Source organism: Panthera leo, chromosome A2 (assembly GCF_018350215.1).
Source record: "Panthera leo isolate Ple1 chromosome A2, P.leo_Ple1_pat1.1, whole genome shotgun sequence".
Lineage (NCBI taxonomy): Eukaryota > Metazoa > Chordata > Mammalia > Carnivora > Felidae > Panthera > Panthera leo.
The window spans coordinates 5,901,637-5,916,814 of NC_056680.1; the positions used below are offsets into that span (position 1 = coordinate 5,901,637).

The following is a 15,178-nucleotide window of genomic DNA, read 5'->3' on the forward strand; positions in this document are numbered from 1 at the left end:
ACACCTGCGCCAAGCGCACACGCACACGCAGACTTCAAACTCAGCAGGTCAGACCAGATGTTTATTTTGAGCCCAGGTGGGAGGGTGTGCGGAGCAGAGGGTCGGAGGCGGGAGGGTGCAGGACGCTGGGATGGCGGTCCCACCGGGTCAGAGGTCGACCTCGGCCGGTCCAGTCCTGGCGGACCTGGTTCGAGGCGTGGCTGGTGTGTCTCAGGACCCCGCTGGGGTGCCCCAGCCCTGGGGAGAGGCTACCCAGGCCGAACGAAGGAGAGGACACCCCCTTCCCAGCTGGTCATCGGCCTCCTCCATCGATCTGTGTGCCGGAGTGAGGGCGGGTGTTGGGTCTGAGTCGCGAATTCTCCCGGCCTAGTGTCTGTCCGAGGTTTGAGGACCCCTTTTGTGACACAGGGCCCGAAGTTGGCCGTGGGTGACCCAGTGCCTGAGTTTGAATCCAGCTCCACCCAATTTTGTGACCTTCGACAACTTCAGAGAGTGTCTCATGTTTCTCATTTCTAATATGGGACTTACGATAGGAGCTACCTGGAAGTTGTTGCGAGGATGAATGAAGTTAATGGGCGTGAAGCCTTCAGAACACTCCCTGGCACAAGGGAAAGCCTATGAAGAGTCCTTCTCAGCACCCCCCTCTTCCAGCTGGCCCCACGTTACAGCCTCCCTCCACCCCCGTCACCAAATTTACCTACTCACTGGGGCCTCCTGGGCTGGGGGCCGCCGGCCGAGTCTCTCGGGAGGGCGCCGCGCCGGGGGCTGGGGGTGCTGGAAAGGAGAGGCAGGCTCCAGAGCGGTAGGGGTTGCCGCTCATTGGGTCGGGCCAAGAGCGCCCCCTGGGGGCTGCTGCGGGCGTAGCGGAGGCGGGTCTAGGGATGGTCCAGCCCCACCCGCTGGGTCGCGGAGCCCCGGGGTCCGGACTCGCTGGAATAGGCTGCGGGCCCCGGCGGAGGTTGCTACCTGAACGCGCACAGACGAGGCCGAGGCCGGCAGCCAGCGCGGCGCCCAGCACGAAGGCCGCCACCACCAGCGCCACCACCGGCGCGGGCTCCAGGGCCGCCGGGGCCGGCGCAGGCGGCTCGGGGCGCACGGCTCGGCCGGGGACGCCCTTGGACGGCCCTGTGGGGAACACAAAACGGAGACTGGGCTCAGGCCCCAGCTGTCCTTCCCACCCCCCTCCCCCGACCCCAGGGACCCCTGCGGAGGAGAACTGCGCGCTCACTGGGGGGTGGCCGCGGCACCGTGACCACGATGGGCTGCGTCAGCGTGTGCAGGTGGGGGCTGTCGGCACCCGGGCTCTCGCCGCTGCCGCTGCCGGCGCCCGCGCACGCCTCATCCCGAGGCAGACACTGTGGGCAGGAGGAGGCAAGGGATGGGGATGTCAGGCCCCAGGGTTCAGGGGCCTGTCCCCAGGGCCCTCAGGGCCCCCAAGAGATCTAAGTGTCCAGCTCTCTGTTGCAACCGGGAGGCGCACCAATAAGCCCCTGGAAACCCGACCCCCTGAGAGGTCCCCGAGCCCGGCGCCCAAGATGTACAAGCAGCCAGCCACCCGGCCTGAGTCACACGACCCGATTCTCTGAGAACGTTGGATAACCAGAAATTTGGCCCCTTAGCCGCCTTCTGCATCCGGCCACCCAGCCCCTCCCAGAGCAAGCCCAGTGCCCCTTCCCCGCCCGCTGAGGAACCCTTGCGCGGAGACCCACAGGCCCCCCTCTCGGTCCTTGTGCCCAGCCACCAGACTGAGAGACCCAGCGACTATCCCCAGCCCTGAGGGGCCCTTGTCTCCAGGCTCCATAGCGTCGGCCCCCTAGATCCACAAACTCCGAGGGGCTCCTCCTTTAGAGGCCAGAGGGTCCATGCCCAACCCCCGACTGGCCCAGGCGCCCAGATTCCCGGCCGGGTGCCCGCGCACCAGCGAGGGCGGGGGCAGCGTCAGAGGCGCGGGCGTCCGGCGGGCTCCCCGGAGGCGGCGGCAGCGACTCAGCTGGCAGTGCAGGAACTGCACCGAGGCGTTGAAGACCGGGCGCAGGCGGAAGCTGAAGCGCGCGGGACGGGCAGCACCCGGGAGCGGCGGCGGCGGCGGCGGCGGGAAGACGACCGAGGAGTCGGCGGGGCAGCCCCCGCGCAGCAGCGCCAGGGCGGGCCCCGGGGCCGGCCGGGAGGACGGTGTCACTGAGCAGCGGTGCAGGACGAGGTCCCAGCGCGGAGAGGGACGGGCCAGGGCCGCCTAGGAGGCGGGGTCGCCATCAGCACCCGCCGCCCCGCATCAGGCCCGGCCCCCCTCCCCGGCGGGCCCCGCGTCCACACCTGCACGAACACGCGGCTGTCGGCCGGGATCTCGAGCGGCCCCGCGCGGCGCGGGAAGGCGTCCTCCGCGTCGGACAGCTCCAGGCTGAAAAGGGGTCGGCGCAGCCAGGGCCCGGGCGCCGCCGGGAATGGGGGCGCTGGCGGGGAGAAAGGGCAGCCCGAAGGACAAGGACGAGGCCGCGCTCTCCCTTAGACCCTCCAGGCGAGTGACCCAACCTCCCCGCCTCTGCCGCCTCCTTGGGAAAATGGGTGCTGTTTCGGTGAGGGGTGCACCCACGCCCCGCTCCGCGCCTGGCTCACTGCTGGCAGAGTCGCTGTGTGTCCCCTGAAGACCCAGGGGCTGTCCACAGTCCAGCAACCGAGGCTGGGCGCAAAGCCACTCGCCTCTGCAGGAGACCCCCTTCCCGGACCTCGATTTCTCCACCCAGAGCGGGCCAGGGAATCCCTGGCTGGGAAGTTGAGGGGTGCCTGATGCGGGGGGGGGGGGGGGGGGCGGTCAGCAACCCCAGGGGCCCAGGCTGCTCTGTGGTGGCAGCAGCTTTCAGGGAGGGTGCCGGCCCCACCCCTTCCTTTCCAAGGGTACTGTGACCAGTAGGGAGGGTGCTGTCCCCTTGCCCTTTGACACAGCTGAAGCTCAGCCAGGCTGCGGGGGTCTCCGGCTTCTCCATTCCTCCAGGTTCCTCACTGAGGGCAGCAGTAACAAAGGGTGGGGACACACACACGCGCGCGCCCTCCGCCTTGGGGAGGCACTCGGCTGGCATCCTTGTCAAGTGTTTTCAGGACACCCCCCCCACCCCCGTTTCCTAACGCATTTGAACACTCCTCCCCTACAGCCATTGGCCTTAGCCTAACTGGCAGGGACTCTGAAGAAGTCGGGGGTCCAGGAGCATCTGGACACAGAGGCAGACCCCACCCGCTCCCCCAGGCAGGGATGAGAAAGGGCAGCACAGGGATGGCAGCGTGACAGGCCCCGTCCCCAGCCTCTACGTACCAGGTGGCCCGCTGGGCAAGGTGGAGACCCCCGAGAGCAGGGCCAGGAGCAGGAGTGCAGCACCTGGCATGCTGGACTGGCAGTCAGGTGTGCCCCAGCAGCCGAGGCGCCAGTGGGCGGCACTCAGGCCTGGCAAGTAGGCAGGCAGCCCTGTCCTTGGCTGAGCGGCCACCCCAGGAGGCAGGGCGCGGGGGCGGTGGACTGAAGGGTGTACATCAGAGCCAGCACCCAAGGCCTGCCGGGGATTAAGGGCTCCTCTCTGGCCAACCTGTGGCCATCGGGGTTGGGGGGGGGGGGGGAGGTCCCTCACCCCGGTCGCTCGGCATCGGGCAGCTCACTACAAATACCGCCCTACCAGGCCCTGGACCGGCTCCAGTCTCCCCTCCACGCAGAGGAAGGCACTACGCCCGCGGCCCCCAAGCTCAGGGCTCACAGCCCCTTCCCACCCGGTCCTGCCGAGCTCTAGACACACAGAGACACGATGGAAGAAAAGGGAGGGGTTTTATTCTCAAGCGTCTAAGGATTTACAAACAAGGGCATTTCATTTTAAAAAGGGACAGGGGAATACTGGCGACCAGAGAAGGGGGCTGTGGGCCACCCCAGGCCCCTGCCCGCCCGCTCCACCCTCTGCCTGGTCAAGAGGGAGGGCTGGTGACCGGTGACGGAGGGCAGGTCAGGAAAGAGGCAGAGGGGAAGAGGTTCCCCCAGAACTCCCACTTAACACTGAAGGAGGGCAGGGGTGGGCAGACACACTCACAAAACAGAAAATAGTTAAATAAAAGTAAATCCAGGTGGCCGGCCTAGGGCCTGCGCTGGCCCTGGGACCAGCCATGGAACCTTCCAGCTACCCACAAAGGCCCCCCTGGCCGGGCCAGGCGAGGGAGGATGGGGGGCCAGGCCTGTCGGCCCCCCCACCCTGCGCCCATCCCCTCACAAAGGAGACCGGGGCGGGAGAAGGTGGCCGTTCCCCTCCCGGGGAGGGGGGGCAAAGAGCAGAGAACTTGCGTACTTTTAAACATGCGGCATTTCGTGAGTATGGACAGGAACAAGAGAATACAGGGATGCCTAGGTCTAGACTGCTTCAGCTACATCCGGCCAAGTTCCTCACCTTTGGTGTTGGTGGGTTTTTTGTTTTTTTTTCGTTTTGTTTTGTTTTGTCGTCCACTTGGTTTGCATGCATCACCAACAAAAAGGAAACACACCCCCTCCCATTCTGGCTGCTGCACAGGGCTCGGGCGGACTGGCCAGCTCTGGGGGAGTCGAGGGGCGCTCAGGGGCACTACGAGGGCGTGACTGTCTGCGCACGCCCAGCCCTCAGCCAGCCCCACCTCTGTCCCGTCACACGTCCTCGAACCCCCACGCTCACCGCTTGCACCCTCAATCCCTGCCTCCCCGGGGCTCCATGGCCCCGCTTCTGCCACCGACTCCTTCCACCACCTCCCTGCCGTGGCAGCGCCTGCTGCCCTCGGTGTGCCCTGTGCCCGCCTTCCCTGAAGGCCACCCTGTGTGGCCGCGGCCCCTTGGGCTCCCTCCATGCCCCCTGAGGTCCTCAACTCACCCCCCAAGCTGTGGCCAGTCTCCAGCCCCGAGGGCTGGCCCCGAGGGAGGAGGAACGCCCCCAGAGCCCACCTTTGGGGCTTGGCCCCCAGCCCCAGACGCCCGTGCCCACAGGCGGTCAGGGGCTCCACCGCAAGCAGCTAAACATGACTTTGGTAAAAGTTTCTGAAGGTACCGACAAACCCCGTGAGAACAAGCTCTTCTCCCCCCACCCCCCAAACACCCCACCAAGTACAATAAAATACAATAAACTCCAAAAAGGACCCCCTGAGATCAAAGAGAGACAGAGAAAGACAGAGAGAGAGAGAGAGAGAGAGAGAGAGAGAGAGAAAGACCAGCCCAGGTCCAGCTGTAGTCATAACGCCCAGCCCGCCTTCCTGGGGCGAAGACACCAGCCGACCGACTCGCCGTTGCTGGAGACCTAAGTGGACCCAGGGGTCCCCCCCTCACCCCTGGGGGTGGCAGAGCCCAGATCTGGGCCAGGAGAGAGGCAGAGGCAGGGAAGGGGGTGGGGAAAGCCAGAGAGGTAGACAAGGGATGAGAGAGAGGGGATAGACACAAGGAACGTGTTCGCAGAGGGGAGGCAGAGGGGACAACACACAGCGGGTGGGGTGGGGAGGGAAGGGGCAGGACGGGCGGCTCTCTCCCGGGCCCTGGGGGCCGCCCCAGCCCAGAGGTTACGACTGAATAAATAGCGAGTCTGCTCGTGGCCTGCTGTCTTCCGTTCACAGTGTCTGTCAGGGGGACGCGCACGGCCGGCTGACCCCGGGACGGGAAGGGCTGGGGCCTGGCGAGCCCATCTGTCCACAGCTGGTGGGCAGGGAGTCGGGGGTGGGTCGGCGCCCCCTACTTTCTGTCCTCAGCCCTCAGCAGCCATCCAGATCCCAGGTCTCCCCTGGCGGGCAGCTGGGTGGCCAGGTGGGGAAGGGGGGGCCTGTGGCCATGCCCCCGGCCCCCGGTGGGGCTGGCCGCCACCACGTGGCTACCTGAAGAAGGGCAGGTGGTGCTGGCTCAGGACTCCGCTAGTCCTCGGTGACTCGGTCTTCGCCATGACATCCTTGAACCAGGATGCCACGTCTACCTCCAGCATCTCGTAGCGCTTGATGAAACTGTGTTCCTGCGGGCCCGAGGGGGAGGGCTTAGGACCAGGGAGGAGCCCCAGCGGGGGATCAGGCCCCTGGACGTCCAGATGGGTGGGGAGGCAGGGGCCCCAGATACTCACAAGTAGCTTATTATACTTTGGTCTCTTCCTGTGATCCTTAGTAAGGCTAACAGAAAAGAGGGAGGAAACAGAAATCAGAGCCTGGGAAGAGGGGTCTGGCTGTCCCGGGGACACAACTGTCCTCCCTCTGAGACAGGGGTCTTCAGAATCTGGAGGGAAGCAGCTGCTGTGTGTTCACAGCCCTGTGCTGCCGGCTGAGAAGCCAGAGGACCCAGGGCCTGCACAAATCCCACCTGCAGCGGAAGCCCCACCTGGGCTGGGAGGGGCCCACGGAAGAGGTGGACTGGGGCTCTCACAATCAAATGGGGACACCACGCGGGCATCATTCCGCTTGTCGCCGCGGGACACACAGACCCCTAGGCCCCGGGGCACATCGGCTTGTTCACAACCTCCTGTGGCCAAGCCCAAGGGCCATCCTGCCAGTTGCCCACAGGGCCAACTCGGGCCTCGGGTTCCAGCTGCCGCCCACATCCCCGCCCTGACTGCGGCCTTCTCGCCCACAGCTGCCCCCACCCCCCGTCGGGGAGGGGGGGTCCCGCCAGCCCCAAATCTCCCTGGCTGCTCTGAGTGCAGGGCCACACCTGACCCCGCCCTGCCTCCCAGAGCACAGCACGGGGCGGGGGGGAGGGGAGGGGGGATTCCTCACCAGTCTTTGACGAAGGACTGAAAGTCCCCCGAGAAGCCCATGTGACCGGGCAAGAGCGGGGGCTCTTCCTGCAGGACTTTGGTGAGGACCTCAAAGTCTGTCTTGCAGTTCTTGTAGGGAAACTGTCCCGTCGCCAGCTCCACCTAGGAGAGAAGCAGGCGGGCTGGGTGGGCCGAGGACTGGTCCCCGCCCTCCCTTACCGCCCTCGTCTGTATCCCAAGAAGACGCTGGCAGGGGCCCCACAACTCACCAAGGAGATGCCAAGGCTCCACACATCGGCCCGGATGTCGTAGTCTGGCTTGGTGGGGTCCGGAGGGTCTATGCGCTCAGGCTGCCGGTGGGAGAAGGGGATGATGTACCCCCAGGGCTGCGGCAGGCGTGCCGCCCAGATCCCCACGCTCCCCCGCCGGGGCGCCGCGGGACCCCCACTCACTGCCATGTAGGCGGCACAGCCCGCGCTGCGCGTCTTGGCCTTAGAATCGACGAGACGGCCGCTGATGCCGAAGTCGCAGAGCTTGATCTGGCCCCGCTCGTCCAGCAGGATGTTGGAGGGCTTGACGTCACGGTGGATCACGCCGTGCTTCTCCTTCAGGTAGTACAGCGCCTTCACGATCTGCGGCGAGGACAGCGGAGGGCACCCGTGATGGGAGGATGGGGGCCCAGGGGCCACCCGCCCGGCCGCACCCGTCGGGCTGCTCACCGCCACCGTCATCTTGCCCAGGATCCGCTCGGGAATGGGGCCCTGCACCCGCTTCTTGAGCTTCTCAGCGCACGTGCCCATGAGCTCCATGGCGATGAAAACATCCGTCTGTGGGGGCGGCACGTGCCGGCTCGGGGGGGGGGGGGCAGCCGCACCCTCCGACCCACCCCACACAGACCAGCGCCAGGGGGCACACCCGGAGATCAGCAAGGACACCTGGGGAGCCCACAGAGAGGCAGGGGAACACCAGAGGCCTGGACTCACATTAGTAATGAAGGTCCCGAAACACTGCACGATGTAGGGGCAGTCATGGCTCTTGAGGACCACATCCAGGTCCATGAGGATCCGCTTGTTCTCCTCCTTGTTCCCCGAGCGCCGCATTTGCTGCACGGGACGGCCAGGGGAGCCTTAGTGCCCGGTCTCGGGGCGGGGCGCCCGCTGGGGACAGGGGCAGGGCTCACCTTGACGGCAATGACGTGGCCCGTCTTCCTGAAGCGCATCTTCCACACCTGGCCGCAAGTGCCGCTGCCCATCTCGCCCAGGTTCTCCAGATCATGGATTTCTGCCTGGTACCGCTGTCGAGGACAGCCAGAGCTGGAGGCTCTGCCGGGTCTCCGTCTGCCCCCGACAAAGACCTAGCCCCACCACGTGTCCTGCCCGCCCCCCCAGGAGTCGGGGCGAGGTGGTACCTGGCCCCCGATGGTCAGGTAGCCCGTCTGCTTCATGATCTCCTGTAGCTTCTGGTCAATCTCGATACTGAGGGAACAGGGAGGAGGTCCCGGTGGAGGAGGATCCCAACCAAACTGAGGCCACTCCAGTCCCCGTCACACAGGGGTTCCCACAGATTTCACCTCCCTCCTCCCTGGGGCGGGCAAAGTGGCCTCCCCACACTGACCTCCTGACCCCCGCACTGGCCAGCTGGCCCCATTCGACAGCTCACCTCTCCATGCTGCGGGGTGTGAACAAGGTTGACGGAAGCCCCAGCATGTGGCGGGGCCGGGCAGGGGGTGTGGGGTGCTGTGGGGAGCTCTCGGAGGACGGTGAGCGGCTGCCCCCATCATTGGCCAGCGGGAGCTGCAGGGCTGGGGAGGGGGGGGTGAGAGCCAGGGGTGAGAGGGGTTAGCTGGCACTGTGGGGTCTTCGGGGGACTCCGGTCTTCCCCTCCCTGGCATCAGGTAGGCCAACACAGACATGGGCTGGAGGAGCTAAGGTCTCCCTCCCACCCCCAACCACTCTCAGGGTGCTTTCTCCTGCCCCCCTGACCTGGAAGAAGATGGAGTGGGCTGGCAGGGAGGGGTGGTCCCCAGAGGCTGAGGGATTGTCCCCAAGTCTATGCTGACACAGGATCAAGGCCCAGAGGCTGATGGCACCCTTCAGCCAGGCAGTCTTCCTTATGTGTCCCTTTCCGCCCCACCTCTGCCCAGGAGCAGGCCCAGGGCCATGGTGCCCACGCTCCGGACCACGTGAGGAAGGAACGCCCGCCAGGATCAGCCTGGGCTCTGGCCCTGTTGGGAGCACTGCACGTGGCTGCCCAATAAGAATCAAGCAGACCACCCCAGGGAGACAATGAGCGAGGGACGCAAGCTTCCAGCTGCCTTGCCGCACATTCTGTTCCAGGGTCAGGGAGGGCCATCCTCTAGCCAGCAGGCTCGTTTCTGAGCCTCCCAGCTCGGCCTACAAAGCTGGGGCCAACGGGTGGGGGTAGGACCCCAGGCTGGGCCTGTGTCCTTTGGGTGAGAGGATCCAGGCGGCACAGCCCCTCCAAGGGCTGGTGGGACGGGAGGTGGGGAATGGGCCAGGCAGTGGGGTTTGGTTCTTCTCAGCAGCCTGCATGCGGACAGCTTGGGCATGCTACAGGCAGGCAGGCAGGCAGCGGGCAGGCAGCGGTCACCCCAGGATGGGCAGGCGGCATTCGGGGATCGGGAGGGCAGGAGACAGACAGACAAATGGGAGCCAAGACTTGGAGCCCAGCTGCCCAGAGGAGGCACTGCAGAGACAGGCCAGACAGGGGCCCGGGACAGGACAGGAGGTTCTCTGAGTGGCTAGAATCCTCCCTGGCTGGGCTGGCAATAGGGTCGAGGAGCAGAGACCGGTGTGGTCTCTGGAGAAGACACATGACCCTCCACTGAACCCTCATACCCCCATTGGCCCTGGAAGTGCTCCAGAAGGGGACCCTAGCTGGGTAGGGCACTGGCTCCACGAGCTAAGGGGCCAGAAGAGGACGTTTCGTGGAGAAAGGCCAGGAGGCCTGGGGCCTGCCGCTCTGCCCCTGGCCTCCCCCCCAACCCCACCTACACCTCCTGCCACGGCCCACCCCTTCCTCCTCCAGTTCTGTAAGCACCTGGTGATGTGGGCCCAGTGACCAACGTACAGAGACAAATATGCCTGAATTGCTGGCATCTGGGCACTTACCCTGCCTTGCCAGCCTGGGACCCTGACCACATCTAGAGTGAGGGGGCAGGCATGTGACCCTTGCCTACAATTGAAAATGGGATGCGGGTCTTGCTAAGGGCTGGTAAGAGCAAAGGAAAGGCCCTGGGGACCAGGGTGATGGCCAGGCCCATCAGCCGGCACTGGCCTAGGGGCCTGACCTCCTGGGCCCCCTCCCTGCTGTTCCAGCCCCTTGCTTTGTAATCCCCTGCTTCACTGCACTGCCATGGCCAGAGGCAGAGTCCTCATCCCTCCCTCCCTGGCCCAACCACCTCAGGGACACTCGAGGGCCCCTCATGCTGTCCCTGTACCTAGGCTCTCTGGAGACATTGCCAGGCTCTCACCCCCTGGAGGATATCTGGGCCCCCTTTCTGCCCTGCACTGTCAGGTGTGTGGGGTGAGGACCACATCCTACCCTCTCCGTACTTCTCAGGGGGGTGCAGACACTTCCTGGGGCCCTTCAGACTGAAGCATGGTGGAGATTTGAGTGGGGCCAGTGTGGGGTAGCTAAGGTGGGGGGAAAGGGGCAGGTACACAAAGGCCCTGAAAACAGAGGTCACAGAGGTGGGGACAGGCCACGCGGCAGGTCAGGAGGACACAGTGAGAGCAAGAGGCTGAAAGAGAGAGAAAGAGAGAATGAGACAGAACAAGAGAGGGCATGAAAGCACATGGCCAACAGGAGCCACAGATGTACTAGGCTGCCAGCCCAACACATGTGCACGCACGTGCACGTACACACACACACACACACACACACACACACACACACACACACACACACAAAGTGCCCAATCTAGTTCTACCTACATAAGGGCCAACAGGACCAGACCCCACCCAGAGGTGGTGTAGGTGTGTGTGTGTCTCTCTCTCTCACACTCACTCTCACTCACACACACACACACACACACACACACACACACACACCCCACACACGTCTGCTCCCAGACCCACCGGCAACTGCACTCAGGCCTCGGCTGGCTGCCTTCTCTACCTTCCTTTACATGCTCCCCACCTCCCATGAGACTGTGCTCAGATCGCAGCTTCTCCAGAGGCTTCCCCAACTGGGCCCCCGCTGCAGAACCCCAAGCCAGCTCTACTCTGCCTTTTCTGCAAGGCATCACCGCTTTCTCCACTTCTCCCAGACCAGGAGGATGCTCGCTGTCAGCGAGCGTCAGCCGCAGAAGGAAGGGGCGTTGGTCCATTCTGTCTGCCGCCGCGTCCCTAGCACCTAAAACAGACATGGCACGCGGCAGGCAATACATGTTCGCCGTATTGTCGGAACGGACCAACAGATGTAGCCCGATGGCCTTGGCCCCGCTTTCCCTCTTTCCCTCACGTGAGCGCGCGCGTGCGCGTACACACACACACACACACACACACACACACACACACACACGTGATCTCTCACGGGTGGCAGACTCCTGGCCGGTGAAGGAGCCCATTTCCTCTTCAGGGGAGTCTAAACCTGAGCTCACCAGGAAGGGAGGAGCGAAGGTGAGAGAACACAGAAGAGGCCAAGCGGGCCGAACATCACTGATCACGGATCGGGTGGAAGGACAGAGAGTAAGAGTGACAGGCGCGGGCACGCACACACACACCGCACACACAGCATGGGGCGATGGGGGAGGGCATTCTGCGGCCGGGGCAGCGGTTAGGTCAATGGTGCAGATGTCCAAGCGGCAATGATAAAAAGGCTGGTACCTGCTCGTTGGGACGGGGCAGGAGCAGGGCTTAGAGTGATCACAATAACTGGATGGGGAAAAGGAAGAAAAAAAACAACACCACGATAAATCACAACAGAAACAACTGATTTGTCCAAAAGAAAAGAAATCAAATCATAACAAGGAAGAGGGGGAGGCGCGAGGCACCAAAGTGCAGAGACGGGTAGAAACCACAGAGATGGGAGGACCAGGAGGATGGGATGGAGCTGACACAGACACAGACGCCTGGAGGGGGCTCCTCGGGGGCCTGCCCACCACGGGCCTCACCGTACCTCACTCTGCACCTGGGACAGCCACCCCGTAAGGCACCCCAGGCCCCGTGCCCAGCCCTGTCTCACCCAAGCTGGGGCTGCGGGAGGCAGCATCGCAGAGCCCAGCAGGGACCCTCCGGTGTCAGGAGGGTATCTGCCCCGGGGAGGAGCCCACACTACCCCAGGTCAGAAGAGGAAGGGAGGAGTGGACTGCACACAGGGATGGTGGGGGCACTCAGGCTGTGAAGGTCAGGCTGGGTGGGCAGGGAGAGACTGGAATACCCCGATGTGGGGGCATGTCCCCCTCCTATCAGGATGACCCCACAGGGAGCTGCATAAGCTACGTGGATCGCGGAAGAATCACAAAGGAGGGCCAGAGAGCGGGGTGCTCCTCATCAGGTCTGGGGGGAGGGTGAAGTTCTCATGCCCTCCAGCTGAGAGATTTGGGGAAGGGGTTCTGTGGGACAAAACAAAGAGACTAGACAGTGGTAGTGGTCATGGCAATCCCTGGCCAGGTGTTGAGTGCCGGGGAGGGGCAGCTTTTGGCTCCAAACAATAAGATGCCAGGCAGGTAGTCACAGAGACGGTGGGATCAGACGTGAGGTGTACATGGGCTGGGATAGCACCACACTGGCCTCAGGTATCCCTAGGCCAGGTGAATGTGGGTGTGCAGGAAGTCACTTGAGTCCAGGTGACGACGTTGCCAGGCTGGAGGCTGGGTGTGTATTTTTGGAGAGGCCAGACAGTCGCCAAGATGAAGTAGGAGGGGGCCTGGTGTATGTGGGTAGGGTGTGTGCGGGAGGGGGTCTGCGAGGCCGAAGGACAAGGTCCCAGCCTAGTAAAAAGGGATCACCAGACACAGTCACAGAAAAGGAGGTCAGAGGAATAGGGGGTTGTATGTGGTCAAATAATCTCAGGTGTCAGCCGGGCCAGGTGTGCGTGTATGAATGCGAGTGGACCATCCACTGAACCATATGACAAGGACCCAGGTGCAGAGGTTGGGAGAAGGGGCCCCCTGCCAGTCACTGAGATGGCAGGAGTGAAATCATCTGGTCGGAAGGGACGTGTACATGTTTGCGGGGGATCTGGATGTGGTCACAGTCGCTTGGATTAAGGGGAGCCCGGCTCCTAGAGTAGGTGACGGTGACACGGGCTCCGAGGATCACGGTGAGGGGGCGGGTCATCAGATGGGGAGGCCTTGCCCTAGGGCCGGGTGACTAGGCTCATAGGCCCCGTAAGGGGGGATCCCCCTAGGTTGGGGAGGGCCGCCCGGGAGCCCGCCGGCCCCACGCCCCCCTGGGTCACCGTGACCCTCTCCCAGCGAGCCGACAGCAGGGGGTATAGGGTGGAGAGAAGGAGGAGCAAGAGCGCCCCGGAAGCGAGGGCGGGGCCTGACGGCGGGGGCGGGGCTTCCCGCGGCGCGCGCCCCGCCCGCCCGCCCCCTCCCCCACGCCGCCGTGCTTACTGGGCCTGGGCCGCTGGGGGCTGATATCCAGGTTGAGGTCGATCCTCCGCCGGGCCTCGCGGTTCTCCTGCTTCAGCTTTGCTTCCAGGCGGGACAGCTTCTGCTCCAGGGAGGACGCCGCCATCTTCCCCGCCGCCGCCGCGCACCGCCCGGCCGCCCGTCAGTCCGGCAGACAAACACCGCACTGCGCCTGCGCTTGGATGACCCCGCCGAGCCGCCGTCTCTCCCTGCACGGCGCATGTCCGCGGCGCGCACTCGCCCGTCCCTCGTGCTAACCTCCGCGCATGCGTGCTTCTTCCCGGCCGGAGAGATGACGCCACCTAGAGTTCGCGTCGGGCAACGTGCAAAGCCGCTCATCGTGATGCGCATGCGCGGAGTCGGAGCCCTTTCTCGAGAGGCACTGTGTTGAAATCCATTCACGGTTCTGCAGACCGCGGCAGGCGGGGAAAGCGGCGCGCCTGCGTGCAGAGGGGTAGACGCAATCCCGCGCTTTGCCTTTGCTGCGCATGCGCAACCTTGGCTCTTTCCGCGGCCGCTGTTGCTGGGAGTAGCTCTTGCTATGTGTCCTCAGCCTCTTTTTCGCTGTTCCCCGCCCGGCCTGTTCTCTGGCACCCACGCTCCCTCAGGACTGCCTTTCTCTTACGGGACAGTGTTTCATTAGGATCGCTGTTATGCCTAATTGCTGCCTCCTCCCCATAATTAGGCACCCGTGGGGAGCCCTTTCTATTTCAGCAAACTCGGGGGTGGCTAAGGACCGGCGGGACGGACGGGGTAGGGCTCAGGTCACTGTAGCGGCCTTAGGAGTCCAGCGGCATGACCCCTGACCTCGACCACAGGGCCAGGGTCATGGCCAGAGAGTTCCAGGCCAGACCCACCTGGGACATTTTAAGACGTTCCCTCATCTTCCCGCCCTGGAATGTGAGCCCAGCGTCTGGACAGTGCAGTAGATGGGCCTTGGTGTTAATTCCCCTCAGCCTGTCATCCTCGCGGCTTAACTGGCATGGTGGGTGCCGGGAAAATGTCCCCATCTGCAATCCTGGTTTTCGGAAAACAGCTTGTCTCTGCTCTCAGTTGCCAGGAAGAGGCTCACATTTTGCAGACATCTCGAGGTGTCCAGTCCCAGGAAGTCAGGGTCAGGCAGGCTGTGCCATACGCCCTGCCTACTCCCGGGCCCGCACAGGATCACTGGTGGGCATTGAAGGCTTGTGGGGACTCCTATGGTGACAGCTTACGGGTGGAACAGATAAAAGACTGGAGTCCGGAGAATAACAAGGAATGGAGAGGAAAAGGGGTTCTCCAGAAAAAAAGCTAAGCAGAAGATGCCACTTAATTTCTCCTGCTGAGGTCTGTCTTTGCTCCCAGGACGAAACTCATACCCTTCATTCTGGCACGTTAGTGTCACTGCTTGCCTGTCATTGGTCTGGATGAAATGGAAGGCTTAGACAACAGGAGTGGATACCAGAGATCAGAATTTTAGTTCTCATAGTATTATTTATTAACCACCCACTGATAGATGCTCCCTCACACAGAGAACATTTGAAAGACAAAGTCCCTGCCTGTTCTCAGAAACATGTAAATTCCACAGCAGGTGTTCTTAACCCTGGAGTCTGCCACCCTCAGGATGTCCATGAATGGCCCTCTGGGAAACCTGGGGGAATCTGTTGACCGCCTGAAGTAGCTTTGGAATTTTGCATGTGTGTGTACATTTTCCTGGGCAAGGAGGTGCCCAACTTTTATAAGATGTTCAAAAGTCCTAGGTCTTCAAAAGGGTTGAGACCCCCGGCTCTGAACATCCAGATTCTGTAGGTCGGCATTTCCCAACATACAGGCCTAGGACCACCTGCATCAGAATTACCTGGGATGCTGATTTACAGACAAGTTC

General features: G+C 63.5%; 2 protein-coding genes across 5 annotated transcripts; both read right to left on the minus strand.

Annotated features, from left to right (window-relative positions):
• Positions 1–292: 292 nt before the first annotated feature.
• Positions 293–3,374, minus strand: TGFBR3L (transforming growth factor beta receptor 3 like). The gene is given in 9 exon segments (XM_042913613.1): positions 293–313; positions 529–598; positions 702–852; positions 967–1,125; positions 1,229–1,355; positions 1,919–2,233; positions 2,314–2,461; positions 2,463–2,781; positions 3,305–3,374. Coding segments are annotated over 9 exon segments (1,380 nt in total).
• Positions 3,375–3,788: 414 nt separating this feature from the next.
• On the minus strand, positions 3,789–13,479 carry MAP2K7 (mitogen-activated protein kinase kinase 7). Of its 4 annotated transcripts, none has more exons than XM_042928237.1 (12): positions 13,297–13,479; positions 11,561–11,608; positions 8,370–8,511; positions 8,119–8,185; positions 7,891–8,004; positions 7,694–7,813; positions 7,430–7,513; positions 7,163–7,342; positions 6,980–7,060; positions 6,730–6,872; positions 6,084–6,129; positions 3,789–5,978 (listed from the first exon to the last, which is right to left on the minus strand). In XM_042928237.1, the coding sequence occupies exons 1-12, from the start codon at positions 13,418–13,420 to the stop codon at positions 5,844–5,846; spliced, it is 1,284 nt and encodes a 427-aa protein (XP_042784171.1). In that variant the 5' UTR covers positions 13,421–13,479; the 3' UTR covers positions 3,789–5,843. The 4 variants fall into 4 exon arrangements, with proteins under 4 accessions (XP_042784171.1, XP_042784170.1, XP_042784172.1 ...); XM_042928236.1 differs by having other exon boundaries at positions 7,430–7,537; XM_042928238.1 differs by lacking the exon at positions 11,561–11,608 and having other exon boundaries at positions 7,430–7,537.
• Positions 13,480–15,178: the final 1,699 nt, after the last annotated feature.

Coding starts and splice junctions, on each gene's coding strand:
- MAP2K7 (XM_042928236.1), bottom strand. CDS start 13,420: ATGGCGGCGTCCTCCCTGGAGCAGAAGCTGTCCCGCCTGGAAGCAAAG. Junction 11,609..13,296: donor CCCCCAGCGGCCCAGGCCCA/GTAAGCACGGCG, acceptor TTCCCCATCCAG/TTATTGTGATCACTCTAAGC. Junction 7,061..7,162: donor GCTGTGCCGCCTACATGGCA/GTGAGTGGGGGT, acceptor TCCCACCGGCAG/CCTGAGCGCATAGACCCTCC.